Source organism: Pan troglodytes, chromosome 5 (assembly GCF_028858775.2).
Source record: "Pan troglodytes isolate AG18354 chromosome 5, NHGRI_mPanTro3-v2.0_pri, whole genome shotgun sequence".
Taxonomy (NCBI): Eukaryota; Metazoa; Chordata; class Mammalia; order Primates; family Hominidae; genus Pan; species Pan troglodytes.
The window spans coordinates 36,441,741-36,469,606 of NC_072403.2; the positions used below are offsets into that span (position 1 = coordinate 36,441,741).

Here is a 27,866-nt window from a genome sequence, read left to right on the forward strand (position 1 = left end):
TCCCTGTGTTCTAGTCATCTCTGGAGGTGCAGATGAAGCTGTTCTCACCTGGTGAAGTCAGCTCATTCTTTAGTTCATACACACTAGTGATGGGGAATGACAAAGCTTAAGGTTCTTCCAGGCTGAAAAAAACCAATGGAGGTTCCATTAGCCTGTAGGCATCAACCAGAACAAGCTGCCTTATGTTCAAGGGCAAAGTTTTGTAAGAAAAAGGAAAGGCCAGGTGTCCGTGGAGTTATTTTTAAATATTTTACTTTGCAGAGTTTGTGTTTATGGAGTGGTAATGATGAAGGAGTCTTTCAGCAGCAATTTGCAGAATGCCTGTGGGCCAGGCAATATACCAAGCACTAGAGATAACTGACAGCCAAAGCCAGTGGATTTAAAATGTACAGGGAAGACAGGTTTCTCATAATCACAAATAGCATGTAAAGTTAAACCTGTCAAAAGTGCTGGGAAGAAGACAGGGAAGAAAAGAGGGTGAAAGAGAGTTGTGTAATAAAGGGAGTCAGGGTAGGAGATGCAACTGAGACAAGCTCCAAAGGATAAACAGGAGGTGGGGTGGGAGAGGGAAGTCAAGGCAAAGGTCTTCGCTAAAAGACCTAGGGGAAGAGGAGCTAAGAAACCTAGGGACAGTGGGAGATGATGCAGAAGAAAGAGGAGTTAGACCACTCAGGGCCTTGGAAAACATGAAGATTTGGCTCTTTTCTTAGAACAGAAGCCTTTGAAGAATTTTAGACGGGAGTATCATGGCTTAGGCTGGCTTTTCAAAAAAAAAATCAGCTTGTATGGAGGGGGCCCACCTTGGACCTGGAAGTTAGTTAGAAGGCTACTGGCTACTTCAGTAGTACAAGTGAGCCATGATGGTGACATAGACTTGGGTAGTAGAGTTGGAGAAAAGTAGACATTTGAAAATTACAGGACAAAATAAAAGTATCAGATTTCTCCAGGTAGTTCTGGCTTATGTAACTGCCATTTAAAAAGAAGTCTTAAGATAGAAGTTTATGGCTGGGCGCGGTGGCTCACGCCTGTAATCCCAGCACTTTGGGAGGCCAAGGTGGGTGGATCACGAGGTCAGGAGATCAAGACCATCCTGGCTAACATGGTGAAACCCCATCTCTACTAAAAATAGAAAAAAAAATTAGCCAGGTGTGGTGGCCGGCGTCGGTAGTCCCAGCTACTCGGGAGGCTGAGGCAGGAGAATGGCGTGAACCCAGGAGGCGGAGCTTGCAGTGAGCCGAGATCGCACCACTGCACTCCAGCATGGGCAACAGCGCAAGACTCCATCTCAAAAATAAATAAATAAAAAATAAAAATAAAAATAAATAATTTTTAAAAAGAAGTTTATTTCTCTCACAGGTCAAGAGGTGGACAATCAACAATCCAAGATGTGTGACAATGCCACCACTACAAGGTCCCTGAGTATTCAGAACCTCAACCCCCAACTTTCAGATTCACAACCACAAGCTTCTATTCACTGTCCAAAGTGAAGCTCTGGCTTCCTCATCCATGTGCAAAGCCTCAGGATGGAGGAAGGGCTGAGAACACCAGTTGTCTGGGAAGAAACTTCTTTTTTTTTTTTTTTTTGAGACGGAGTCTCAGCTCTGTCGCCCAGGCTGGAGTGCAGTGGAATGATCTTGGCTCACTGCAAGCTCCGCCTCCCAGGTTCACGCCATTCTCCTGCCTCAGCCTCCCGAGTAGCTGGGACTACAGGCGCCCACCACCATGCCCAGCTAATTTTTTGTGTTTTTAGTAGAGATCGGGTTTCACCATGTTAGCCAGGATGGTCTCGATCTCCTGACCTGGTGATCTGCCTGCCTCGGCCTCCCAAAGTGCTGGGATTACAGGCGTGAGCCACCGCGCCCAGCCGGAAGAAACTTCTTAAAAGTTAACTTATAGCTCCTCAACTTATGGGCAAGCATTTAAGTTGAGTTTATTAATTCTACAGAGGTTATCTCCCTAAAAGGGGGCTAGGAATGACAGGATTAGGGTTTGTGTTTGGTGATTTCAAAAGAAACAGGAAATTGTTCTGGCTTAGATGCTGTCAGAAAGCAGGGGCAATTCTATGACTACTTCTTAATCTTATCTAGAAGGAGGGAGAAATGAAATATGGCTAAAGCTGTAAGGTAAAAATGCCAACACATTTTAGCTGACAGGGAACTGTGTGGTGTTTTTGTGCTTAGACAAGATTTTGAAGTTTGTCTAATTTCATCACAAACACAGGATGACCTTGTTTGACACTGATTTTCTGTGAGATAGTTTATGTTCAACAAGAGTACCATGGCCTAACTATGGGCAACAGGCCAGCTCCCAGCAACACCAAAGCCTGCCAGTTATTGTCAGGCCAGTTCCCAATTCTCAGGGACTGTTTTTCTTAAAAGTATGCAAACATATAATTACAGGTTGAGATGAATCATATGAAGGAAATAAATGGGGTACTGAATAGAAACAGTAGTTGGGGAGCTACTCAAGACATGGTGGCCGGGCGCGGTAGGTCACGCCTGTAATCCCAGTACTCTGGGAGGCTGAGGCGGGTGGATCGCCTGAGGTCAGGAATTCGAGACCAGCCTGGCCAACATGGTGAAACCCTGTCTCTACTAAAATAACAACAACTAGCGAGGCGTGGTGGTGGGCATTTATAAATAATCCCAGCTACTTGGGAGGCTGAGGCAGGAGAATTGCTTGAACCCAGGAAGCAGAGGTTGCAGTTAGCCGAGATTGCACCATTGTACTCCACCCTGGGCAACAGAGCGAGACTCCATATCCAAAAAAAAAAAAAGACATGGTGGCTAGGATAGACCTCTCTGAGGAATCTGTAGATGAAGGGCCCAGAACTTAGCCTTGAGGAACTCTGACATTGAATTGCTAAGTGAAGAAGGACAAGGATAAGCCAGACAAGGAGACTAAGGAGGGATGATGGAGAGGCAGGGAGAGATCTCAGAGTGTGGGGTCACCTGGCTGCTTGCTCAGTGCCAGGTACCCTGCTAAGCTCTTTATAGACATTGTCTTTGTCTTATTTAAGCTTCACATACTTTTTTGCGGGGGGAGAGGGGGTGGTTCAAGCGATTTTCCTGCCTCAGCCTCCCGAGTAGCTGGAATTACAGGTGCCCACCACCACACCCGGCTAATTTTTTGTATTTTAGTAGAGATGGGGTTTCACCATGTTGGCCAGGCCGGTCTCGAACTCCTGACCTCAGGTGATCTACCTGCCTCGGCCTCCCAAAGTGCTGGGATTATAGGCATGAGCCACGGCACCTGGCCAAGCTTTGCATACTTTCAGTGAACACTTTAGTGCCTACTGTAGGGCAAGCACTGTTTTAGGAGCTGGAGCTACATCAATAAAAAGGACAAAATCCCTGCCCATATGGAGCTTACATTGCTTTGAGGATGATAGACAATATACATAGGTAATATAATTTTAAGTAATAGTAAATGCTTCAAATGAAAATAAAGTGAAAAAAGAGGTTAGAGAGTGACAGGTAGAAGAGAACAGGTTGATACAAAGAGAGAGCTGCTTTGAGGAGGTAACACACAGAGAGAAAATTAAACAAGGGAACAAACCATATGAACACACAGAGAAAGTGCGTTCCAGGCACAGGGAACAGCAAAGGCAAAGGCCTTGATGCAGGAATGACTCTGGGGTGTTTGAAGTAAAAATAGAAGGCCAGGCCAGGCGTGGTGGTTCATGCCTGCAGTCCCAGCACTTTCGGAGGCTGAGGCAGGAGCACTGCTTGAGCTCAGAAGTTTGAGACCAGCCTGGGCAACATGGTGAGACCCTGTCTCTGCAAAAATGTTTAAAAAGTACCCAGGCCTGGTGGCGTGTGCCTGTAGTCCTAGCTAGTTGGAGGCTGAGGTGGGAGGATCCTTTGAGGTTGCAGTGAGCTATGATTATACCACTACACTCCAGCTTGAATGACAGACCAAGATCCTGGTTCAAAAAAAAAAAAAAAAAAAGCCCAGTGTGGCTAGACTGTGGGAGATGGGATCAAGATGTTTAACAGAGGGCATATTGTACAGAGCCCTATAAACTATGGTAAAGCATTTGGATTTTATTCTGGATTTTATACTTTTTTAAATACTTTTATACTTTGAACAAATGGATTTACTTTTTTTTTTTTCTTTTTGAGACAGAGTCTTGCTCCATCACCCAGGTTGGAGTGCAGTGGCATGATCTCAGCTCACTGCAACCTCCACCTCCCGAGTTCAAGTGATTCTCCTGCCTCAGCCTCCCAAGTAGCTGGGACTACAGGCGCCCACCACCACGCCTGGCTAATTTTTGTATTTTTAGTAGACACAGGGTTTCGCCATGTTGGCCAGCCTGGTCTTGAACTCCTGACCTTTTGATCCGCCCGCCTCAGCCTCCCAAAGTGCTGGGATTACAGGCGTGAGCCACTGCGATTGGCCCATGGATTTACATTTTAAAACTACCTCTGACTGTAGGTGTGAAGGATAGACTAGAGAATGAGAATGACAGCAGGCAGACCAGTTAGGAGGCCAGCGCAGTGCAGTGGTCCAGGGAGAAGAGACGATGGCTTGGTCAGGGTAGAGGTGGAGAGAAGTGGTCAAATTTGGGTTATGTTTTAGTCTCAGTTGATAGCAATTACATCTTTCTAGTTAACTCAGGCCAGAAATATTGGAGTCATCCTTAATTCTATTTGTCAAACATGACCTCCAATCCATTAACAAAACTTGTTGGCTCTTTTCCAAAATACATTCAGAAACCAGCCCTTTTCACACCTCCACTGCTGTCACCCTAGTCTGAGTCACCATCACCTCCTAATAGATCTCCCTGCTTCTGTCATTTCTGCCCATTCTTTGCTGCCCGCCCCCTCCCACCTCCCGCCCAGGTTGTTCTCAGCACAGCCTCCAGAGTCATCCTTTTTATTTAACAATTTAAAAAATGTTATAGGCCAGGCGTGGTGGCTCACGCCTCTAATCCCAGCACTTTGGGAGGCCGAGGCAGGTGGATCACGAGGTCAGGAGTCCGAGACCAGCCTGACCAACATGGTGAAACCCCGTCTCTACTAAAAATACAAAAATGAGCCAGGCATGGTGGCGCACGCTTGTAATCCCAGCTACTCAGGAGACTGAGGCAGGAGAATTGCTTGAACCCAGGAGGCAGCGGTTGCAGGGAGCCGAGATCACGCTACTGCACTCCAGCCTGGGCAACAGAGCAAGACTCTGTCTCAAAAAAATAAAATAAAATAAAAATTAAAAAATTGTATTATATACGGAGACAAGGGGTCTCGCTATGTTGCCTAGGTTGGTCACAAACCCCTGGGCTCAGGCAATTCTCCTGCCTCAGCCTCCCAAAGTACTGGCATTACAGGTGTGAGTCACTGCACCTGGCCAGGTCATCCTTTTATTTATTTTATTTTATTATTTTTTTCTGGAGACGGAGTCTCGCTCTGTCACCCAACCTGGAGTGCAGTGGCGGGATCTTGGCTCACTGCAAGCTCTGCCTCCTGGGTTCATGCCATTCTCCTACCTCAGCCTCCCCAGTAGCTGGGACTACAGGCGCCCTCCACCTCGCCCAGCTAACTTTTTTGTATTTTTAGTAGAGATGGGGTTTCACCATGTTAGCCAGGATGGTCTCAATCTCCTGACCTCGTGATCCACCCATCTAGGACTTCCAAGTGCTGGCATTACAGGCATGAGCCACCGCGCCCCGGCCCAGGTCATCCTTTTAAAATGTAGGTTGGATCACATCACTCTGCTCAGAACTCTGAGTGACTTCCATTTAAATCAACAGAAGAAGCCAAAATCCTTAAGATAATCTAAAAGACCTTTCCCAATCCAGACCCTGCTTTACTTCTCTTTTCACCTTTCCCACAACTCTGGCTCACTCATGCCACTCCAGCCCCTCTTGCCTCCTTCCTGTTTGTTCCCCATGTATGTCCGAACACTCCTGTCACAGGGCTTTACTCCAGCTGTTTCTTATGCTAGAAAGGCCCTTCTCCTGGAAATCCATGTGGCCAAAACTAATCTTCTTTAATGATTTGCTTGAATTTCACTTTACTGAGGCCTCATTTAAGACTAAAATCTGTCCTCTTGATACTTTTAAACTTGATCCATATTTTCTTTTATCTATAGGATCATCTCCCCTGCTAGAAATGTAAACAGAGATCTTTATTTTATTCAGTAGTATCCCAAGAGCGTAGAAGAGTGCCTGGCACATACTATACACTCAATAAATATATTTGTTGAACAGATGAATGAAAAAATGAGGCAGACTTAGCTGGCTGATGGATTGATTAGGGGAGGAGGAATGGAGAAAGAGGATGATGACCTTTCAGTTTTGGCCCAAATAACTGAATGACCTGTGGTGCAATTTCTTGATGGGGAAGACTGGAAGAGACAGGCTTTAGGAGTAAGAACAAGAGCTCCATTTTGTACGTATGAGAGAGATTTATTAAAGATCTCAGAGAAGATGTCCCATAAGCAGTTGAATTCATGAGCCTGGAGCTCGGGGCAGAAGTTGGGGGCCAGCAAGAGAAGTTTGGGAATCTTCATTGGTTATAGATGGTATTTAAAGTCAGGAGGTGATAGGTGATAAGTCTAGATTAAGGAGAGTGTCAAAGATTTAGCCCTGAGGCACTTCAACATTTAGACTTCAGGAGAAGCCCATTAGATGCAAAGGAAACCTATAGAGAGTAGTGTCCCTGAAGAAAACAAAGGAGGGAGGGAGCGACCAAGTCTATCAAACATTGATGGGAGAGTGAGTAGGATGGCCCCAGATCTGTTGACTTTGGCAAGTGTGAATTCAGACAATGGTGGCAACAAAAGCATGATTGTAGTGGTTTGAGAGCTGACAGAACTACAGGAGCACCTTGCTCAAGCTCCCATATTAAGTGGTAGAGTTAGAAATGAACCAAAGTCTTGATTGTGGTGATAGTTTACTGGGTTTATGCATGTCAAAACTTATTTAAGTGATACTTTGCAGTTTAGTTTGGGTGCCATTTTATTTTGTGTACAGTTTATTGTATGTCAATTATATCTCAGTAAAGCTGTTACCAAAAAAAATAAATGAACCGAAGCTCCACTGCACCATGACTTCTGCACGTTGGGCTCCAGTTCCCTGTTTACAATTGTACACTTCGGGATTTTGTGACACATTTCAACACTGGACCGATCAGACCTCTCCCTTAGCCATTGGTCTGCACTGTCTTTTCTGCCCATGACCCAGTCAGTCTCGCGCCCCATGACCCTCTCCTAAAACACGCGCTGTCTCCTCTCTCTTCCCCTTCCTCTCGTCTCTTCCTTGCCTACCAGCCTCACCTGATGGGCTCGTGTTCTCTCCGTCCCCGATCCACTCGGGCTCCGGCAGCTGCTGCTTGGGCGCCTTCGGCATCGCGGTGGCAGAACTAGAAACGAGTTACAGATAGAAACTAGAATATGCTTTTTTAAAAAACAAAAAACAAAACAAACAAAAAAAAAACAGTATGCCTCAACTCCTTCATACTAGTAGGAAATTATTATGTTCATTCCTTGAGTCTCGCGGCGTCGGGAGGTCACGGCGTCAGGCTCCCCAGACAGTCGTAAACGCCATGTGTTTACGCGACTAGAGCAAGCGGACGCCGGCCCCGCCCCGTCATTGCAGGCCACGCCTCCACTGAACCAGGGCCACGCCCCCGAGATGACGGCGAAACTCGCACGTGCGCAGCCCGGGGGCGGGGTTGGCCGCGCCAGCTTGGAGAGCCAGCCCCATCGGGGTTCCCCGCCGCCGGAAGCGGAAATAGCACCGGGCGCCGCCACAGTAGCTGTAACTGCCACCGCGATGCCGAAGGCGCCCAAGCAGCAGCCGCCGGAGCCCGAGTGGATCGGGGACGGAGAGAGCACGAGCCCATCAGGTGAGGCTGGTAGGCAAGGAAGAAACAAGAGCAGAGGGGGAAGAGAGAGGAGACTGCGCGTGTTTTAGGAGAGGGTCATGGGGCACGAGACTGACCGGGCCCGTGCGGGAGTTACTGCGCATGCGTGCCGTGGGCCCGGGAGGAGTTTGCCGGGGAGGAGTGGGTTTGGAATCGGGGTTAAAGGAAAGAGATCCAGATGTCGCACGTGACCTAAGTGAGACTGGGCGAGATAAAAGAAAGAGCATATGGCACCGAGGGAGAGATGGGGAGAAATGGGAAAACCTTGCTTAAAAAATTTCGACATCCGCCCCACCACACAGTGTATTCCACCAGGAATATATGAGCCCTGCCTCGACCTCCCCTTCCCCCTGCGCGCGCATACACACACCTTGGGAGCCTGTGATCCCCCTTGTTTCTCAAGAGAGGGTGACTCCTTCATGGTTTCTTTCTTAAGACACCCCTCTCACTCAACTGGAGCAAGAGTGTAGATTTTTGATGTTGGAATGAGGGTTAAGGTTTACTTAAAAAGCAGCGAAAGTTTGTTAAGCGCCTGTTTTTAATTAAGCACTCTATATACTGTGCTTTGAGAGGGGAAGGAAAAAAACATGAAGATATCCTCCCAGGGTTGAAGTCAGTTTTAAGGGGGAGATAAATGGACACAACTAACCAGTAGGTACACAGTAACTAATTTTAAAAGCACTTATTGGATGCCTACTGTATACCAGGTACTGTGTGGAGGAAGTGGGAATGTAGAGATAAAAGATAAGACTTTCCCTCAAGGGACAACCCAGTATGGTGAAGGGTCAGAGCATTAACCAGACAGACAGTGGTTGTCAGAGTATGATGAAGGTGCTTAAGAATGTTATGGGACTGTAGAAGAGAGGAGGAGCATCTACTCAGACAGGTAAGGGAGTGTCAGCAAAGCCTCCCAAGAATATGTAATAGCTGAGTACTTTTTTTTTTGAGGCACATTGTAGCTCCATCACCCAGGCTGGAGTGCAGTGGCATGAACATGGCTCACTGCAGCCTCCACCTCCTGGGTTTAAAGGATCTTACCGCCTCAGTCTCCCAAGTAGTTGAGACTACTGGCATGCACCACCACACCTTATTTTTGAATTTTTTTGTAGACACAAGATCTGGCTATGTTGCCTAGGCTGGTCTCAAACTCCTGGGCTCAAGTGATTCTCCTGCCTCAGCCTCCAAAAGTGCTGGGATTACAGGCGTGAGCCACTACATCTGCTCCCCAGAGTTTATTCTTGAAAGATCATCGTGAATTAGCAAGGGGAAGCGCATTCCAAGCCAAGGAAGTTTGTGGAAGGTAGAGATGTAGGCAAGCCTGACTGGTCCCACTAGAGCCTGGTGACTAGTGTGATGAAGTCAGAAAGATGCTCAGGAGACAGATAATGAAAGGCTTTAGATGCCATTCCGAGGAGTTTAATCCTAAAGACATTAAGAAGGAAGGCCCATTGAAGTGCATAAGGAATGATTATGAACAGTTCACCTGTAGCACTGAGCAATGGAGAATGAATGGCCTTGAACTGGTCAAGATGGAGGCGGGGAGACCATTTAGGGGGCTCTGGCCATGATCTAGGTGAGAAGTGGTAAGGGGATAAGCCAAGGCCTGAAGAATAAAGAGTTACTAAGGAGGCGGCATTGATCGGAACTGAGAACTGATTAAATGAAGGGAGAAGTAAGGTTGACACTTAAGTAACCCAGTGACTAGTAGACTATTAACTGAAAGCAGTAATGGACAGGAGAGTAAGAAGTGGAAAGAGATAAGGTGAACTTCTGAATGCTGAGTTAGGCGTTTCTGAGGATTTCTAAAAGGAAATGGCAAGAAGAGAGTTTGTTTAGTCACTGTGGAGAAACAACTATACTAGGAGTAAAGACACAGGCAAGTATAGTTGAAGTGCTGGATATGGAAGAGTCCCCTAGAGAGTGTTTGCAGATTGAACCAAAAAGAAGGTGAAAGGTGGGAACCCTAAAGAACTTCAGCAATTGCAGGAAGCAGGTGGGGAAGGAGGCTGAAGAGATGAGACTGAGAAAGGCAAACAGCCAGAGAAACTGGAGGCAAACCAGGAGTGAGCAAGATCCCAGAAATTAAATAATGATAGAAGAGAATAAAAAAGGTGTGGAGGTAGGCAGCATGGAATGCTGCAGAGAAGTCAGGCAAAATAAGGACCAAAAAATACTTTGTGGTTTGAGGAGCTAAGGGATCAGTGGCAACTTTGGCAGAAGTAGTGTTCATTCGGAGATGATACCAGATTGCAGTATGTTTCAAAGATATGGGAGAAGAGAAAGTGAAGCTTGTGAATTACGATTTTGAGACCCAATGAGGACAAGAATACAAAACAGTAATGGGGGAGAGGGGTATAAGGGTAAAGAAGGCTTGCTTTCTTGCTTTGAAGGAGCAGCTTAAGCGATATGCGAAAGGAGAGAAGACACAGTATATCTCTAGCCACACTTAATCTTTTTCAGTTCCTTGGGGATTATACTTTCTCACAATGAAACTCTTCAGAGGCTTTTCCTGTCCCTATAATGAAGTGGATAAGAGTGATTAAAGTACAAAAGATTTTTTTGGTTTTGGTGGGTTTTTTTTTTTGTGTGACGGAGCCTCACTCCAGGCTGGAGTGCAGTGGCGCGATCTCAGCTCACTGCAGCCTCAATCGCAGGCTCAAGCCATCTTCCCTTGTAGCTGGGACTACAGGCACACACCGCAACGCCTGGCTTATTTTTTGTTTGTTTTTGTTTTTTGTTTTCTGTAGAGATGAGGTCTTGCTATGTTGCCCAGGCTAATCTTGAACCTCTGGCCTCAACCAGTCCTCCCACCTTGGTCCCCAAAATGTTGGGATTACAGGCGTGAGCCAGTGTGCCTGGCCACAAAAGAGATTTAAAGGAAGGAGAGATGGTATGGCTGTGTTAGTCCTTGGGGAGAAATTAGTGTCTGGGATGAGTCAGTCATCTGTGTTGATAAGGTGAGCTGATCAGGTTTTTCCTTCTTAGGTACTTCAGTAGATCCTTCCTCCTAATGCCTTTAGGATTAAACTCCTTGGAATAGCATATAAAGCCTTTTATTATTAATCCTGCACAATTTTTCAATTCTCACACTAGTCACCCAATACTGGGCTCAGATTTTTTTCTTTAACTTTTTTGTTTGTTTTTTGTGGTTTGTTTTTTGGGGAGGAGGAGGGCCCCAAACTTTGAAATGTGTTCTGGATGGAGGATGCAGATTAAGCAAAGACAGACATAAGCGTGCCTGGGACTTCATAAAGGATCAGAAAGAAGCCAGTATCGAGACCATAGGTGTGGGTAGGGAAACAGAAAAGATAGGGTAGGGCCATTTTAGTCTGTGAAGCCTTTAATTATTGGAATTGTCTCTCGTTAACTCTAGTTGTTTGGAAAAGTAGATGCACCATAAAACTTTCCTGAATAAATGATTACTTTGAAATACATGGAATTCTAGTCTGAGAATATTTTAATGTAGTAGATGGCGGATACCATTGACTTTTTTTTTTTTGAGACAGAGTCTCGCTCTGTCACCCAGGCTGGAGTGCAGTGGCGCGATCTTGGCTCACTGCAACCTCCACCTCCCAGGTACAAGCGATTCTCCTGCCTCAGCTTCCCAAGTAGCTGGGACTACATGCGTGCTCTACCACGCCCAGCTAATTTTTGTATTTTTAGTAGAGATGGGGTTTCACCATGTTGGCCAAGCTGGTCTCAATCTCCTGACCTCGTGATCCACCCACCTTGGCCTCCCAATGTGCTGAGATTACAGGCCTGAGCCACCGCACCCGACCAATTTTTTTTTTTTAATATTAAATACTGAAATGCTTAAGGGTAGAATTAGATAGCAGTGAATGGAAGGGATGTTTTGGAAGAGAAGATAATAAATAGGCCTAAGCCTGAAGGGAAATCATGAGGCTGCTGGCTGCCTCCAGTAGGGGAGGGAGTTGGACATGGTCCTCTACCTTCAGGGAAACAAGGATGGAGAGGGGGAGAGCTAGAATCTGTTGAATCTGTTTTGGCTTTACTGGGAACACAGGCTAAACAGTCTCTCAGGTTACTCTCTAGAATGAAAGCACACAGACAGGTAAATATGACACAATGTGATTTGTGCTATAATATTCAAGCAGAACAAGTAAGGCATAGACTGAGGTGTTCATTTGCTTACCAGATAACTCTATTTACATGGCCTATAGGTTTTACAAACAACGTGTCCCCCTGGCCAGGCACAGTGGCTCAGGCCTATAATTCCAACAGTTTGGGAAGCTGAGGCAGGAGGATTGCTTGAGGCCAGAGGTTCAGGATTAGCCTGAGCAACATAGTGAGACCTCCTCTCTAAAAATTATCATTATTTTTTTAATTAGCCAGGCATGGTGGCGCTTGCCTGTAGTCCTAGCTACTCAGGAGGCTAAAGTGGGAGGATCACCTAAGCCTAGGAATTTAAGGTTACGGTGAGTTATGATCATGCCACTGCATTCCAGCCTGGGTGACAGAGCAAGACTCTGTCTCTTAAAAAAAAAAAAAAAAAAAGGAGGGTGTATGTGTGTTGTATACATGTGTGTGTATCTACGCATATCTCCCAAATTGAATTTATAATATCTTCTTCCTTCCTATAAGACCTTCTCTTCCACTGCCTCCTTAATTAATAAATGGTACCACTTAGCCCAGCTAATTTTGCCAGCTAAAAACACAGGAGTCATCTCTGAGTGCTCCTTTTTTTTTGAGATAGAGTCTTGCTCTGTCACCCAGGCTGCAGTACAATAGCGTGATCTCAGCTCACTGCAACCTCCGCCTCCTGGGTTCAAGCAATTCTCCTGTCTTAGCCTCCTGAGTAGCTGGGATTACAGGCGCCTGCCACTATGCCCGGCTAATTTTTTGTATTTTTAGTAGAGACTGGGTTTCACCATGTTCACCAGACTAGTCTTGAACTCCTGACCTCAAGTGATCCGCCTGCCTCTGCCTCACGAAGTGCCGGGATTACAGGCATGAGCCACCGCGCCCGGCCGGGTGCTCTTTATTCCCCACCTCTAGCCCCATCCTATGAATTCTTCTTTATGTCCGCTTGTCATCACCACCCAGACTACTCTGACAGCCTCCCCAGTGGATTTCCCACTATGCTTATTCCCTCCGATTCTTGCTGTACTCTGAAGCCAGAGTGAAACTTTAAAGTGTGAAAGTGATCATACCAATAAAGTCCCCATTCCTTAACCTTACTACAAGGCCCTCACTCCAGCCTTACCTTGCACCATTCTCCCCTCAGTCTGTAAGCTTAGCCATACCAAACCTTTCCCTGTCTCTCAGTGTGTGTGCTTTCTCACAGCTGGGCCTGTGCACAGCACTGGAATTACACCATGTGTCTGACTAACTTCTCATACTCCTCATTACTTCAGTTATTAGCTTAAATGCCATCTTTTTAGAGAGGCCGCCACCAGAGATGAAGCCAGCCTCTCCCCCACCACCAAGTAGGCTTTACCTTTTCTTTTGGAACCTTCAGTACACCTGGAATTACCTATTTAAAAATCTCTCTTCCTATAGCCTGCAAGCTCCAGAGGAGACCACATTTGTCTTGTTCATTGCTATAATCCCCTACGCTAGCACAATATCTGACACATGGTAGCTGTTTAGTAGATACTTAGTGGATGAATGAATAGAGATGGGAATGATTATTTCTGCAGGAGTTGTGAGACAGTACAAATATTTAAGGAGTGATAGTTAAGCTAGAAAAATAATAAAATAGGATAGAGGCTACAGAGATCTTTGCAGGGGGGATCAGACTGCTTTGGAATTTGCAGATAAGCATTCACGATGTCCGCTTAACTTTCTAGACAAAGTGGTGAAGAAAGGGAAGAAGGACAAGAAGATCAAAAAAACGGTGAGAAAATGAGGGTTGAGGATAAGAAATGACTATGGATGTTTCCAAGCTAAATAAATAGCCATGTGAAGGAGGTGGGAGGTCCAAGGGAGGAGAAAAGATCTTGTGAAGAGAGGAGATAGGCTGGGCACGGTGGCTTACGCCTGTAATCCCAGCGCTTAGGGAGGCAGAGGTGGGAGGATAGCTTAAGCCCAGGAATTTGAGACCTGCACACTCCATTCTCCACAAAAAGAAAAAAAAGAGAGAGACAGGAGGTAAGGTGAGGGTGGAGTGGAGGGCCAGTGGGCCAATGTGTGGCAGAGCACAGCTTGCTTGGATTGCTCTTGGAAACATGTTTGCCTGTAGCTTAACTCCCTTTATAGTTCTTTGAAGAGCTGGCAGTAGAAGATAAACAGGCTGGGGAAGAAGAGAAAGTGCTCAAGGAGAAGGAGCAGCAGCAACAGCAACAGCAGGTACAAGTGCCACGGGGCCCACCAATCCTGGGAGGCATCTGGGTTCCACCAACCCCTTTCCAGCCCATGTTGCTCCATTCAGCTGATGGGGAACCCTCTGTGAGGCAGAAATACAGCAGGGGCCTGGGCTTCATTTTCTCACTGTTCTTTTGCTCTCAGCAGCAAAAAAAAAAGCGAGATACCCGAAAAGGCAGGCGGAAGAAGGATGTGGATGATGATGGAGAAGAGAAAGAGCTCATGGAGCGTCTTAAGAAGCTCTCAGTGCCAGCCAGTGATGAGGAGGATGAAGGTAAATGACCTGAGGGGGAATGGGTACCTGGAATCCATGAGTCATGGAGAGTGATACCTCATACTTTGATCTTCAAGTTGGATTCAATTGGGGGGCCAGACATCGTAATTCTTTCCTATCTCATGTTCTCCCCCTGTCATTTCAGTACCCGCCCCAAAACCCCGCGGAGGGAAGAAAACCAAGGTAAGCCATCTGTGTGGTAAATGGAGACTCCAAGGATGCAACCTTGACCATCCTACTGACTTCTGTGACCCTTTCATTCTCTAGGGTGGTAATGTTTTTGCAGCCCTGATTCAGGATCAGAGTGAGGAAGAGGAGGAGGAAGAAAAACATCCTCCTAAGCCTGCCAAGCCAGAGAAGAATCGGATCAATAAGGTGACAGTGGTGGCTCGATCAGTCACTCTCACTCCATTTAGCACCTTCTGGCCATGGTGGAGTAATTTCCCGCTTTTAAACTAGCTCTTCTCGGTCTGTCTTACTTATACTGTTAAAATCATCTTTTTAGAATACATGCCCAGGCTGGGCACAGTGGGTCACGCCTGTAATCCCAGCACTTTGGGAGGCCGAGGTGGGCGAATCACGAGGTCAAGAGATCGAGACCAGCCTGACCAACATGGCGAAACCTCATCTCTACTAAAAATACAAAAATTAGCCAGGCGTGGTGGCGTGCACCTGTAATCCCAGCTACTTGGAAGGCTGAGGCAGGAGAATCACTTGAACTTGGGAGGTGGAATTTGCAGTGAGCTGAGATTGAGGCACTGCACTCCAGCCTGGGCAACAGAGCAAGACTCAGTCTCAAAAAAAAAGACAACAAAAAAAACCATGCCATTTTTATCACTCAGAAATCTACAGTGATTCTGTTGCTTTAAGCACAGAACCTGAAACAAAGCCCCAGGTCCTTGCTCTTCTGCTTGTGACTCTTCTGCGTGTGCATCTTAGTCCATGTCCATTTGAGCTCTTGAGAAAGCCTCCAGTGCTAGTGCCACTCACTCTGGTGGCGCACTTGCCTGACTTATAATCCTTAGCCTTGCTGACGTTCCCTAGTTATCTCTTCGCTATCTAGTCTGAAGCTGGAGGGTAGGGTTTTTCTGGGTCTCATTTTTCGTCAGCAGCACTCAATACAGATGGTCTCCAACTTCTGCTTCGGTGTACGATTTTTCTACTTTATGATGGTGTGAAAGTCATACTCATTTAGGGTACTCCTCAACTCATAATGGGATTATATCCAGATAAACCCATCATAAGTTGGAACTATTTTTTTTTTTTTTTTTTTTTTGAGACGGAGTCTCACTCTGTTGCCAGGCTGGAGTGCAGTGGCGTAATCCTGGCTCACTGCAACCTCCGCCTCCCGGGTTCAAGTGATTCTCCTGCCTCAGCTTCCTGAGTAGCTGAGATTACAGGCACATGCCACCACACCCAGCTAATTTTTGTGTTTTTAGTAGAGACAGGGTTTCACCATGTTGATGAGGATGGTCTCGATCTCTTGACCTTGTGATCCACCTGCCTTGGCCTCCCAAAGTGCTGGGATTACAGGTGTGAGCCACCACGCCCGGCCAAGAACTATCATTTTTTATTTAAGTTTCTGGTGGGTTTATCGGGATGCAACCTGTCGTAAATGGAGGAGCATGTGTATGGTTAACACAGTAGACTCTCTAGAAATGCTTATTACACAGCAAAGTAGCACAATAATTTGTATGTATGTTTGTAATGTGTATGTGTGTCTCCTCCAGGCCGTATCTGAGGAACAGCAGCCTGCACTCAAGGGCAAAAAGGGAAAGGAAGAGAAGTCAAAAGGGAAGGCTAAGGTGAGAGAGTAACTAGCAGGAGGAGGTATTGGGGCCCAGGAATTAAAACATTTCATCAGACCTGTCTTTTCCCTATTAGCCTCAAAATAAATTCGCTGCTCTGGACAATGAAGAGGAGGATAAAGAAGAAGAAATAATAAAGGAAAAGGAGCCTCCCAAACAAGGGAAGGAGAAGGCCAAGAAGGCAGAGCAGGTGTGTATTTGGTGTTGGGGCAAGGTGGAATGAGGGACTAGGGCTTCCAGGGTCCTTATGGGAGAGTCAGAATCTGGGGATATAGTTATTATCCCAGCAAACCTTTATTCTTTTCTTTTTTTGGGGGAGTAGTGGGGGTGGTGGTTCGTTTGTTTTTGTTTTTGTTTACACAGGATCTTACTCTGTCACTCAGGCTGGAGTGCAGTGGTGTGAACACGGCTCACTGAAGCCTCAACCTCCTGGGCTCAACAGATTCTCCTGCCTCAGCCTACTGAGTAGCTGGGACTACAAGTGTGCACCACTACCCCTGGCTAATTTTTTTATTTTTAGTATAGAGATGAGGTCTCACTATGTTGTTCAGGCTGGTCTTGAACTTCTGGGCTCAAGCATTCCTCCTGCCTCAGCCTCCCAAAATGCTGGGTTTACAGGTGTGAGCCAGCATGCCAGCCAGCAAACTTTTTCTATAAAGGGCCATATAGTAAATGTTTTTGGCTTTGCAGGCCACATACAATCTCTATCACATATTCTTTTTTTTTTTTTTAACAACTCTTTGAAAATACAAAAATTATTTTTATAAAGTTCAGGAGCTATATAAAAATAAGTGTCAGGTCAGCCTTGGCCCATGGGCTGTAGTTTGCAACACCTAATCCAGTGAAGAAAGGGTCTGGAATTTATCTCAGATGATCTGGGTCCTGGCTCTGCCTTCACTGGCTGTGTGACCTTGAATACATCTTCCCATCCCCTTGGGTCTCACTTGTCTCCTTTGTGTGATAGAAGGAGGAGTCCGGAGATCTCTAGGGTCCCTATGCGTCTGGCACTTCCTAATTCTGTGATTCTGCTGGATTCCTCTGACTGTGCACTAGAGCTTCCTGATCTTTTTTTTTTTTTTTTTGAGATGGAGTCTCACTCCGTTGCCCGGGCTGGAGTGCGGTGGCGCAATCTCAGCTCACTGCAACCTCTGCCTCCCGGGTTCAAGCAATTCTTCTGCCTCAGTCTCCCGAGTAGCTGGGACTACAGGCACGTGCCACCATGACCGGCTGATTTTTTGTGTTTTTAGTAGAGACAGGATTTCACCATGTTAGCCAGGATGGTCTTGATCTCCTGACCTTGTGATCTGTCCATCTTGGCCTCCCAAAGTGCTGGGATTACAGACATGAGCCACCGTGCCCGGACGGCTACCTGATCTTTTCTTTGCATGTTAACAAGGAAACCACAGAAACTCATTGTATACAAATGAAACTCTTGAAATCCATTTACTCCACCTTCAGTTACATTGTATTGGGAGTTACATTTATAGGGACATAACGCGTTGTCACATTTCATAAATACACATTCATACCATTTGTCTTGTACCATTCCTGGTAGCAGAAATTAATAAAGGACCTCAGGGAGACCAGGGGCTGGGTATGAGAATGAGAGAGGATCCCAAGATATTTTAGGACTCTGAGTAGTGAAGGAAAGAGCTGGGGCAGGGACGGGGCAGATGATATGAAATCTGAGTTCTAGAAGGAGTCCCTAGTTTTTTTTTTGTGTTTTTTTTTTTTGAGACGGAGTCTTGCTTTGTCACCCAGGCTGGAGTGCAGTGGCACGATCTCGGCTCACTGCAAGCTCCTCCTCCCAGGTTCACACCATTCTCCTGCCTCAGCCTCCCGAGTAGCTGGGACTACAGGTGCCCGCCACCACACCCGGCTAATTTTTTTGTATTTTTAGTAGAGATGGGGTTTCACCATGTTAGCCAGGATGGTCTTGATCTCCTGACCTTGGGATCTGCCCGCCTTGGCTTCCCAAAGTGCTGGGATTACAGGCGTGAGCCACCGCGCCCAGCCAGGAGTCCCTAGTTTTGACCATCCCCGGGTTCTCACAGGGTTCAGAGGAAGAAGGAGAAGGGGAAGAAGAGGAGGAGGAAGGAGGAGAGTCTAAGGCAGATGATCCCTATGCTCACCTTAGCAAAAAGGAGAAGAAAAAGCTGAAAAAACAGGTAAGACCTTGGTTCTTAGCGGTCAAAAGTAGGGGATTTTTAAATACTTAAACTAGGGGACATGCGATTGGGGACACGAAGGAAAGCTTTGGGGGCGACTCCAAGTAAAACAATCGGAGTAAGAAAATAATTGTGTTCTGTGAGCCTTATCTCAATGTCTGATGACATGGGCTGTTTCACTTTGGGGTTTTTTGTTTGTTTTTTGAGACAGGGTCTCACACTGTTACTCAGGCTGGAGTGCAATGACGTGATCTCTGTTCACTGCAGCCTCAACCTACCAGGCTCAAGTAATCCTCCCACCTCAGCCTCCCGAATAGCTGAGACTATGGGTGGCACCACCATGCCTGGCTAATTTTTGTATTTTTTGTAGAGACAGTATTTTAGCATGTTGGCCAGGCTGGACTCAAACTCCTGAGCTCAAGCGATCCACCTACCTCAGCCTCCCGGAGTGCTGGGATTACAGGCGTGAGCCAGCATGCCCAGCCAGCATGGGCTGTTTCATGGTGATGGGAAACTGGTAGACTGTGGCTTCAAATGTAGTTTTTCCTACTTTCTCAGATGGAGTATGAGCGCCAAGTGGCTTCATTAAAAGCAGCCAATGCAGCTGAAAATGACTTCTCCGTGTCCCAGGCGGAGATGTCCTCCCGCCAAGCCATGTTAGAAAATGCATCTGACATCAAGGTAAGGTCTCAAGGGGCCCCTTCCAGTCCACTTACGTAGGGAAGAGCCACTCATCTTCCCTGAGTGGCTGTGGTGTGTGAATGGGTTAGTTCAGTGGGAAGAAAGATTGGAGGCATTCTCCACACCTTAGGTTCTGCCAACTTGAGCAAGAAGATAGAAAAACCAGTAGAAGTGGGGTCCACCCTCTGCAGAAAATAGTGTGGGACAGACTAGACTAGCTGAGGATGCATGGGGCTCCCATTACAGGTAGCGAACAGGGCGGGGACCGGCTGTGGGGAGAGGAAGGGGATTATGCTGGAGGTAGCGGTTTGTCAGAGGCTTCCCTGCAGGGAGAAAGTGGCCGCTCATGTCCCAAAGGGAGAATTTTCATGTGATCATCCCTTCCCTCTGCCACCTCTTTCCTGATGGCTGCAGCTGGAGAAGTTCAGCATCTCCGCTCATGGCAAGGAGCTGTTCGTCAATGCAGACCTGTACATTGTAGCCAGCCGCCGCTACGGGCTGGTAGGACCCAATGGGTGAGAAGAGGAGGGAGCTGGAGGCAAAAAAAGGGCCTGGAGGGAAAAGAAGAGATTTCTCAGTGGTGGCCAGGTCCTAATAGCTTTTATTCCCCAGCAAGGGCAAGACCACACTCCTCAAGCACATTGCCAACCGAGCCCTGAGCATCCCTCCCAACATCGATGTGTTGCTGTGTGAGCAGGGTGAGACCACTGGGGAGAAAAGGGGCTTGGTGGGGTGGGCAGTTGGGTAGAAAAGCCAGCCAGCCAAGAATAGAAGAAATCGTGGCTATGGAGTTGGAAGGGATGTGGAGGGAGACTGGAGACCGGGAAAGAGATGTTAAGGAAAGGAGGGGAGGGTCAATGAGGAACTTGAGAGTGTTTTATTTGGAACAAGTACAAAGAGCAGGGCAGGGTCAGGCAAAACAGAAATGTAATTGAAGGGAAAGAAGGATGAGACTCTTGGCTCTTGAGGCTGCCTGACTGTTCTCCCTCTGCCTCCCAGAGGTGGTAGCAGATGAGACACCAGCAGTCCAGGCTGTTCTTCGAGCTGACACCAAGCGATTGAAGCTGCTGGAAGAGGAGCGGCGGCTTCAGGGACAGCTGGAACAAGGGGATGACACAGCTGCCGAGAGGCTAGAGAAGGTAGAGGAGATGGCGCAGGGGACATGGGCAAAGACTTGGGGGTTCCTGGGACCCTCAGACGTGTGTCCTCTTCTCCCTCCTCCCAGGTGTATGAGGAATTGCGGGCCACTGGGGCGGCAGCTGCAGAGGCCAAAGCACGGCGGATCCTGGCTGGCCTGGGCTTTGACCCTGAAATGCAGAATCGACCCACACAGAAGTTCTCAGGGGGCTGGCGCATGCGTGTCTCCCTGGCCAGGTGGGCCATTCACCTCACTGCCCTCCCTTCCAGCCTCAGACCACCAGGGCCCTTTTCCTCTTTCCCTTCTCATTCTTCCAAGGCCAATAGGGAGGCTCAAGGCTTACCTCTCCCTCCTTACTATCTGTGTTGTGAGAACTTAGGGTCTTTCTCTATTTCTCTCCCTACTTGGTGGTGAGTTCTCATCAACATACCCTGCAGCTGGGCGCAATGGGTCACGCCTGTAATCCCAGCACTTTGGAAGGCAGAGGCAGGAGGATTATCTTGAACCCAGGAGTTTGAGACCAGCCTGGGCAATATAGTGAGACTCTATCTTCACAAAAGGGGGAAGAAAACATATCCTAGCCTGGGCAACATAGGGAGACCCTGTCTCTACAAAAAATTTAAAGATCAGCTGGATATGGTGGCGCACGCTGTGGTCACAGCTACTCTGGAGGCTGAAGTAGAAGTATCACTTGGACCTGGGAGATTTAGACTACAGTGAGCCCTGATTGTGCCACTGCACGACAGCCTGGGCAACAGGGCGAGACCCTGTCTCAAAAAAATTAAACCGTATCCTGCCCAAGAACTTCTCTGAGGAGAGCTTGGGAAGGAGCGTTCATGGTCTCAGGCTCTATCTCCGAGTTTTCTCTGGGGTTGTCTGAGCAAGGATCTTTCTCTCCCTGACCCTGCCCTCTGCTACCCACCCTCTAGGGCACTGTTCATGGAGCCCACACTGCTGATGCTGGATGAGCCCACCAACCACCTGGACCTCAACGCTGTCATCTGGCTTAATAAGTGTGTTACGGCCTTTGCATCATTGGTTCCCATTCTGCACTTTCTTCCCCTTCCCTCCCTGCCCTGTTTTCCTTTAGCCCTTCTCCACTGTGCCTGTGAGTGGAGCTCTATTCAGACCCCCCTTTCCCTCCCAGCCCCCGTTGTCTGCCTGCTTCCTCTGACTTCTCTCTCACTTGACCACTGTGACACTTACACCCTGTTCTCTGAAACCCAGCTACCTCCAGGGCTGGCGGAAGACCTTGCTGATCGTCTCCCATGACCAGGGCTTCTTGGATGATGTCTGCACTGATATCATCCACCTCGATGCCCAGCGGCTCCACTACTATAGGGGCAATTACAGTAAGTAGGATTGTGTGTGGATGCAGGGAAGAGATAGAACCTCGAAAAGAGGCCTGAGTGGGAGGGCCTATTTAGATAAACTGAATCCTGTCAGAATTCCAGACAGTGATGCCTACCCCATCACCACCAGTCCCTGGTTGTCCCTTTGCTGGGAAGAGGAGCAACCACTGATGCCTGGTCCCCTCTTCTGCCCCAGTGACCTTCAAAAAGATGTACCAGCAGAAGCAGAAAGAACTGCTGAAACAGTATGAGAAGCAAGAGAAAAAGCTGAAGGAGCTGAAGGCAGGCGGGAAGTCCACCAAGCAGGCGGTGAGCACCTGCGGGACTTCTGGGCTGGGGGGCCACTGTTCTCTCCTGGCAGTGGAGGAAGAAGGAGACTCTGGAACGCGGGCCTACATTTCAAGGACTGCTGTGCAGGGCTCAGGTTTCTCTTTTTTCCTCTTCCTCTCCAGGAAAAACAAACGAAGGAAGCCCTGACTCGGAAGCAGCAGAAATGCCGACGGAAAAACCAAGATGAGGAATCCCAGGAGGCCCCTGAGCTCCTGAAGCGCCCTAAGGAGTACACTGTGCGCTTCACTTTTCCAGACCCCCCACCACTCAGCCCTCCGGTGCTGGGTCTGCATGGTGAGTGCCGCGGGCCTCTGCTGCTCCACAGGAAGCACCGGAAGCATGTATGTGCACCCTAAATTCTCCACCAAGGCTGAGATTGCTCCTGTTCTCCAAGGCCAGCACATGAGAGGGACTTTGCAGGGACTGAAAAGAATATAAATTGCTTCTTTTCGTGGCTTTCAGGTGTGACATTCGGCTACGAGGGACAGAAACCACTCTTTAAGAACTTGGATTTTGGCATCGACATGGATTCAAGGAGTGAGTTGGCGGGGTTGCCTCAGGGATGTGTAGCAGGAGCCACAGGGAGAGTCTCTGGGGACCTCTTTGACCACCTGTCTTCCATCTTGCAGTTTGCATTGTGGGCCCTAATGGTGTGGGGAAGAGTACGCTACTCCTGCTGCTGACTGGCAAGCTGACACCGGTGAGTCCTGGAGCCAAGGAGGGAGAGCATGAGAAATGTGAAGACACAGCTGCTTTTGCCAGAAGCTGGAATCAGGGAGCCTCTCGAGAATGTAGAGTTAAATACAGAACTCATCATAGATGATTCATTTCCCTAAGAGGGGCAGTAGAGGAGGAAAGAGCTTAGATCAGTTCAGGGGGGAGAGCTGAGAGAATTAAGATAGAACTAGGGGGCACACCCACGTGTTTTGGTTATACAAGAAATATATGACTTTTATAGAACGATTAAAAATTGCATAAACGGGCCAGGCACAGTAGCTCACTCCTGTAATCCCAGCAGGGATCACCTGAGGTCAAGAGTTCCAGACCAGCCTAGCCAACATAGTGAACCCCGCCTCTACTAAAAATACAAAAATTAGCCGTGTGCGGTGGCGCGCACCTATATCCCAGCTACTCAGGAGGCTGAGGCAGAATTGCTGGAACCTGGGAGGCGGGGGTTGCAGTGAGCTGGGGTTGCAGTGAGCTGAGATTGCACCATTGCACTCCAGCCTGGGCAACAGAGCGAGACTCCATCTCAAAAAAAAAAAAAAAAAATTGGCCTGGCGTGGTGGCTCACGCCTATAATCCCAACTCTTTGGGGGAGGCTGAGGCAGGCAGATCACTTGAGCTTAGGAGTTAAAAACCAGCCTGAGCCCAGTGTGGTGGCTCACACCTGTAATCCCAACACTTTGGGAAGCCGAGGCGGGAGATCACCTGAGGTCGGGAGTTTGAGACCAACATGAAGAAACCCCATCTCTACTAAAAATACAAAATTAGCCGGGCGTGGTTGCGCATGCCTGTAATCCCAGCTATTTTGGGAGGCTGAGGCAGGAGAATCACTTGAACCCAGGAGGCAGAGGTTGCAGTGAGCTGAGATTGTGCTATTGCACTCCAGCCTGGGCAACAAGAGCAAAACTCCGTCTAAAAAAAAAAAACAGACCAGCCTGAGCAACATGGTGAAATCCCATCTCTACTAAAAATACAAAAATTAGCTGGGTATGTTGGTGCACGACTGTAGTCCCAGCTACTCGGGAGGCTGAGGTAGGAGAATTGCTTGAGTCCAGGGGGCAGAGGCTCCAGTTAGCTGAGGTCGTGCCACTGCACTCCAGTCTAAGTGACAGAGTGAGGCTCTGTCTCAAAAAAAAAAAAAAAATGCTTAAGAGAAAAATCTGGAGATAACCAGTTTTTTTTTTTTGTTATTTTGTTTTGAGACGGAGTCTCACTGTCGCCCAGCCTGGAGTGCAGTGGTGCGATCTTGGCCCACTGCAACCTCCACCTCCCAGGTTCAAGATATTCTCCTGCCTCAGCCTCCTGAATAGCTGGGATTATAGGTACGCCCCACCATGCCCAGCTACTTTTTGTGTTTTTAGTAGAGACAGGGTTTCACCATGTTGGTCAGGCTGGTCTCGAACTCCTGACCTTGTGATCCGCCCGCCTCAGCCTCCCAAAGTGCTGGGATTACAGGCGTGAGCCACCGCTCCCAGCTGAGATAACCAGTATTAATGTTTTAGTGGATATCTTGCTCCTTTTTTCTTTGCAAATGTGCATATAATTTTTAACAAAAATGGGCTGTCATATGAGTTGTTGTGTAGCTAGATTTTTCCAAATATATCAAGCATTTTTCCATGCAATTACTTATTTCATATGAGTCTACCTTTTTTTTTTTTTTTTTTTTTTTGAGACAGAGTCTCACTCTGTCACCCAGGCTGGAGTGCAGTGGCACAGTCTCGGCTCACTGCAACCTCCATCTCCTGGGTTCACGCGATTCTCCTGCCTTAGCCTCCCGAGTAGCTGGGACAACAGGCACGTGCTACCACGCCCAGCTAATTTTTTGTATTTTTAGTAGAGACAGGGTTTCACCGTGTTAGCCAGGATGGTCTTGATCTCCTGATCTCATGATCTGCCTGCGTCGGCCTCCCAAAGTGCTGGGATTACAGGTGTGAGCCACCACGCCCGGCGAAGTCTACCATTTTATTTGAACTTTTGTAATATATTGCCATCTAGTGTGTTAGAAAGTTTGTAGCCATTTCTGCTCTCTCTAGCAGTGTTGAGAGGCCATTTTCTCATATCCAGAGATTAGGTCTTTAGAAAGGTATTATTAGATTCTCCCCAAAACACTAAACTTGCCACATGAGGCCCTTACGATGTACCATTCGTGAGTCTCGCTGTGTGGAGAGCAGGTGTTCTTTGGCTGTGGTTAGTCCCTCCTGCTTGTCCCTGTTGTCCTCCATTTTGCTTAACTCCCCTTTTGCCCCTTAACTCTTTTACTTTGCTCACCATGCCTTTGTCATATTAGGGGAACATCCCTGTTCCTTTTCTTTTTTGAGACAAAGTCTTCCCCTGTCCCCGAGGGTGGAGTGCAGTGGTGCGATCTCAGCAACTTCCACCTCCTGGGTTAAAACCATTCTTGTGCCTCAGCCTCCTGAGTAGCTGGGATTACAGGCATGTCCCACTATGCCCAGCAAATTATTGTATTTTTAGTAGAGACAGGGTTTCACAATGTTGGCCAGCCTGGTCTCAAACTCCTGACCTTAAGTGCCTCCTGACCTGCCCTCCTTGGCCTCCCAAAGTGCTGGGATTACAGGCATGAGCCACCATGCCCAGCCCCTATTCCTTTTCTTATGCATACTTGTCCCTGGCCCATTTCTGGTGTTTGTCTCTCCTTCAGAAAAGTTGGTGTATGGACGAGGTCAGGAGATCGAGACCATCCTGGCTAACATGGTGAAATCCCGTCTCTACTAAAAATACAAAAAATTAGCCGGGTGTGGTGGCAGGCACCTGTATTCCCAGCTACTGGGGAGGCTGAGGCAGGAGAATGGCGTGAACCCGGAAGGTGGAGCTTGCAGTGAGCCGAGATCGCGCCACTGCACTCCAGCCTGGGGGACAGAGCAAGACTCCGTCTCAAAAAAAAAAAAAAAAGTTGATGTATGGAGCTGCAGCGCCTTTTTCCCTTGCCCTCCTCTTAACTACTTTGTCTTCCCTTGCAGACCCATGGGGAAATGAGAAAGAACCACCGGCTGGTAAGTCGGCATTGGGATTTAGGGAATGATAATCTGATGGAGGAAGTGTGACTTTAACCTACCACCTCCCTCTCTTCTCGGGCAGAAAATTGGCTTCTTCAACCAGCAGTATGCAGAGCAGCTGCGCATGGAGGAGACGCCCACTGAGTACCTGCAGCGGGGCTTCAACCTGCCCTACCAGGATGCCCGCAAGTGCCTGGGCCGCTTCGGCCTGGAGAGTCACGCCCACACCATCCAGATCTGCAAACTCTCTGGTACCACTTCAGGGGCCAGGAAGGGTGCCCTTCACCTTATCATTCATGTCTACAAACTGTACCTAGAGGAACCGAGAATGAGGGAGCCTCAGCTCACAAACTGGCACATCTTGAGGGTTTGCCTTCAGAATGTGAGGTGCTAGAAGGTGTGACAGCCCTCCCCTTCCTTTGCTACAGGTGGTCAGAAGGCGCGAGTTGTGTTTGCTGAGCTGGCCTGTCGGGAACCTGATGTCCTCATCTTGGTGAGTGAGCTGGGCTGTGGGAAAAGGGATAAGGGTAACAGTAATGGAAGATGGGAGTTGCAGTGCTCAGTCATGGAATTCCTCCTCTGTAGGACGAGCCAACCAATAACCTGGACATAGAGTCTATTGATGCTCTAGGGGAGGCCATCAATGAATACAAGGGTGGTAAGTCAGCTGAGAGTGTGCCCTCATCCCTGCTCCATGGGGACCAAGCTGTAGTGTCCTTCACTACAGAAGGACCTAGGACTCCCTTATTTCATGTTCTGATTCCCCTCTTTCTGCTTTCTTCCTGCCCTCTGTTGTTGCTATCTTTCTTCAAAGCTGTGATCGTTGTCAGCCATGATGCCCGACTCATCACAGAAACCAATTGCCAGCTGTGGGTGGTGGAGGAGCAGAGTGTTAGCCAAATCGATGGTGACTTTGAAGACTACAAGCGGGAGGTGTTGGAGGCCCTGGGTGAAGTCATGGTCAGCCGACCCCGAGAGTGAGCTTTCCTTCCCAGAAGTCTCCCAAGAGACATACTTGTGTGGCCTAGAAGTCCTCTGTGGTCTCCCCTCCTCTGAAGACTGCCTCTGGCCTGCAGCTGACCTGGCAACCATTCAGGCACATGAAGGTGGAGTGTGACCTTGATGTGACCGGGATCCCACTCTGATTGCATCCATTTCTCTGAAAGACTTGTTTGTTCTGCTTCTCTTCATATAACTGAGCTGGCCTTATCCTTGGCATCCCCCTAAACAAACAAGAGGTGACCACCTTATTGTGAGGTTCCATCCAGCCAAGTTTATGTGGCCTATTGTCTCAGGACTCTCATCACTCAGAAGCCTGCCTCTGATTTACCCTACAGCTTCAGGCCCAGCTGCCCCCCAGTCTTTGGGTGGTGCTGTTCTTTTCTGGTGGATTTAATGCTGACTCACTGGTACAAACAGCTGTTGAAGCTCAGAGCTGGAGGTGAGCTTCTGAGGCCTTTGCCATTATCCAGCCCAAGATTTGGTGCCTGCAGCCTCTTGTCTGGTTGAGGACTTGGGGCAGGAAAGGAATGCTGCTGAACTTGAATTTCCCTTTACAAGGGGAAGAAATAAAGGAAAGGAGTTGCTGCCGACCTGTCACTGTTTGGAGATTGATGGGAGTTGGAACTGTTCTCAGTCTTGATTTGCTTTATTCAGTTTTCTAGCAGCTTTTAATAGTCCCCTCTTCCCCACTAAATGGATCTTGTTTGCAGTCTTGCTGACAGTGTTTGCTGTTTAAGGATCATAGGATTCCTTTCCCCCAACCCTTCACGCAAGGAAAAAGCAAAGTGATTCATACCTTCCATCTTGGAACATGGGTCTCTTTCCTTTTTTTTTTTTTTTTTTTTTTTTTTGACAGAATCTTGCCCTTTCACTCAGGCTGGAGTGCAGTGGCATGATCTTGGCTCACTGCAGCCTCCACCTCCTGGGTTCAAGCAATTTTCCTGCCTCAGCCTCCCGAGTAGCTGGGATTACAGGCACACACCACCAGGCCCAGCTAATTTTAGTGTTTTTAATAGAGACAGGGTTTTACCATGTTGGTCAGGCTGGTCTCGAACTCTTGACCTCAAGTAATTCACCTACCTTGGCCTCCTAAAGTGCTGGGATTATAGGGATGAGCCACTGTGCCCAACTTCTTTTTTTTTCTCTTTTCTGAGACAGGGTCTTGCTGTGTTGCCCAGGCTAGA

The 27,866-nt window shown here is 47.9% G+C and overlaps 1 protein-coding gene, 1 long non-coding RNA gene and 1 other non-coding gene across 10 annotated transcripts; 2 read left to right on the forward strand and 1 right to left on the reverse strand.

Annotated features, from left to right (window-relative positions):
• Position 1: 1 nt before the first annotated feature.
• LOC134810188 (uncharacterized) lies at positions 2 to 7,560 on the reverse strand. The gene is made up of 3 exons (XR_010157668.1): positions 7,460 to 7,560; positions 7,276 to 7,361; positions 2 to 122 (listed from the first exon to the last, which is right to left on the reverse strand). It is a non-coding gene; the product is annotated as an uncharacterized LOC134810188 (long non-coding RNA).
• Positions 7,561 to 7,618: 58 nt separating this feature from the next.
• ABCF1 (ATP binding cassette subfamily F member 1) lies at positions 7,619 to 27,272 on the forward strand. Of its 8 annotated transcripts, none has more exons than XM_054685459.1 (25): positions 7,619 to 7,847; positions 13,676 to 13,722; positions 14,085 to 14,180; positions 14,334 to 14,463; positions 14,609 to 14,646; positions 14,731 to 14,838; positions 16,194 to 16,268; positions 16,348 to 16,461; positions 18,326 to 18,439; positions 18,998 to 19,120; positions 19,535 to 19,635; positions 19,733 to 19,818; positions 20,120 to 20,259; positions 20,346 to 20,494; positions 21,188 to 21,271; positions 21,486 to 21,610; positions 21,807 to 21,919; positions 22,063 to 22,234; positions 22,403 to 22,477; positions 22,570 to 22,640; positions 25,645 to 25,677; positions 25,763 to 25,931; positions 26,109 to 26,173; positions 26,266 to 26,338; positions 26,495 to 27,272. In XM_054685459.1, the coding sequence occupies exons 1-25, from the start codon at positions 7,634 to 7,636 to the stop codon at positions 26,659 to 26,661; spliced, it is 2,682 nt and encodes an 893-aa protein (XP_054541434.1). In that variant the 5' UTR covers positions 7,619 to 7,633; the 3' UTR covers positions 26,662 to 27,272. The 8 variants fall into 8 exon arrangements, with proteins under 8 accessions (XP_054541434.1, XP_063667961.1, XP_009449098.2 ...); XM_063811891.1 differs by having other exon boundaries at positions 14,337 to 14,463; XM_009450823.3 differs by having other exon boundaries at positions 14,085 to 14,174.
• MIR877 (microRNA mir-877) lies at positions 20,260 to 20,344 on the forward strand. The gene has a single exon (NR_162086.1). It is a non-coding gene; the product is annotated as a microRNA mir-877 (primary transcript).
• Positions 27,273 to 27,866: the final 594 nt, after the last annotated feature.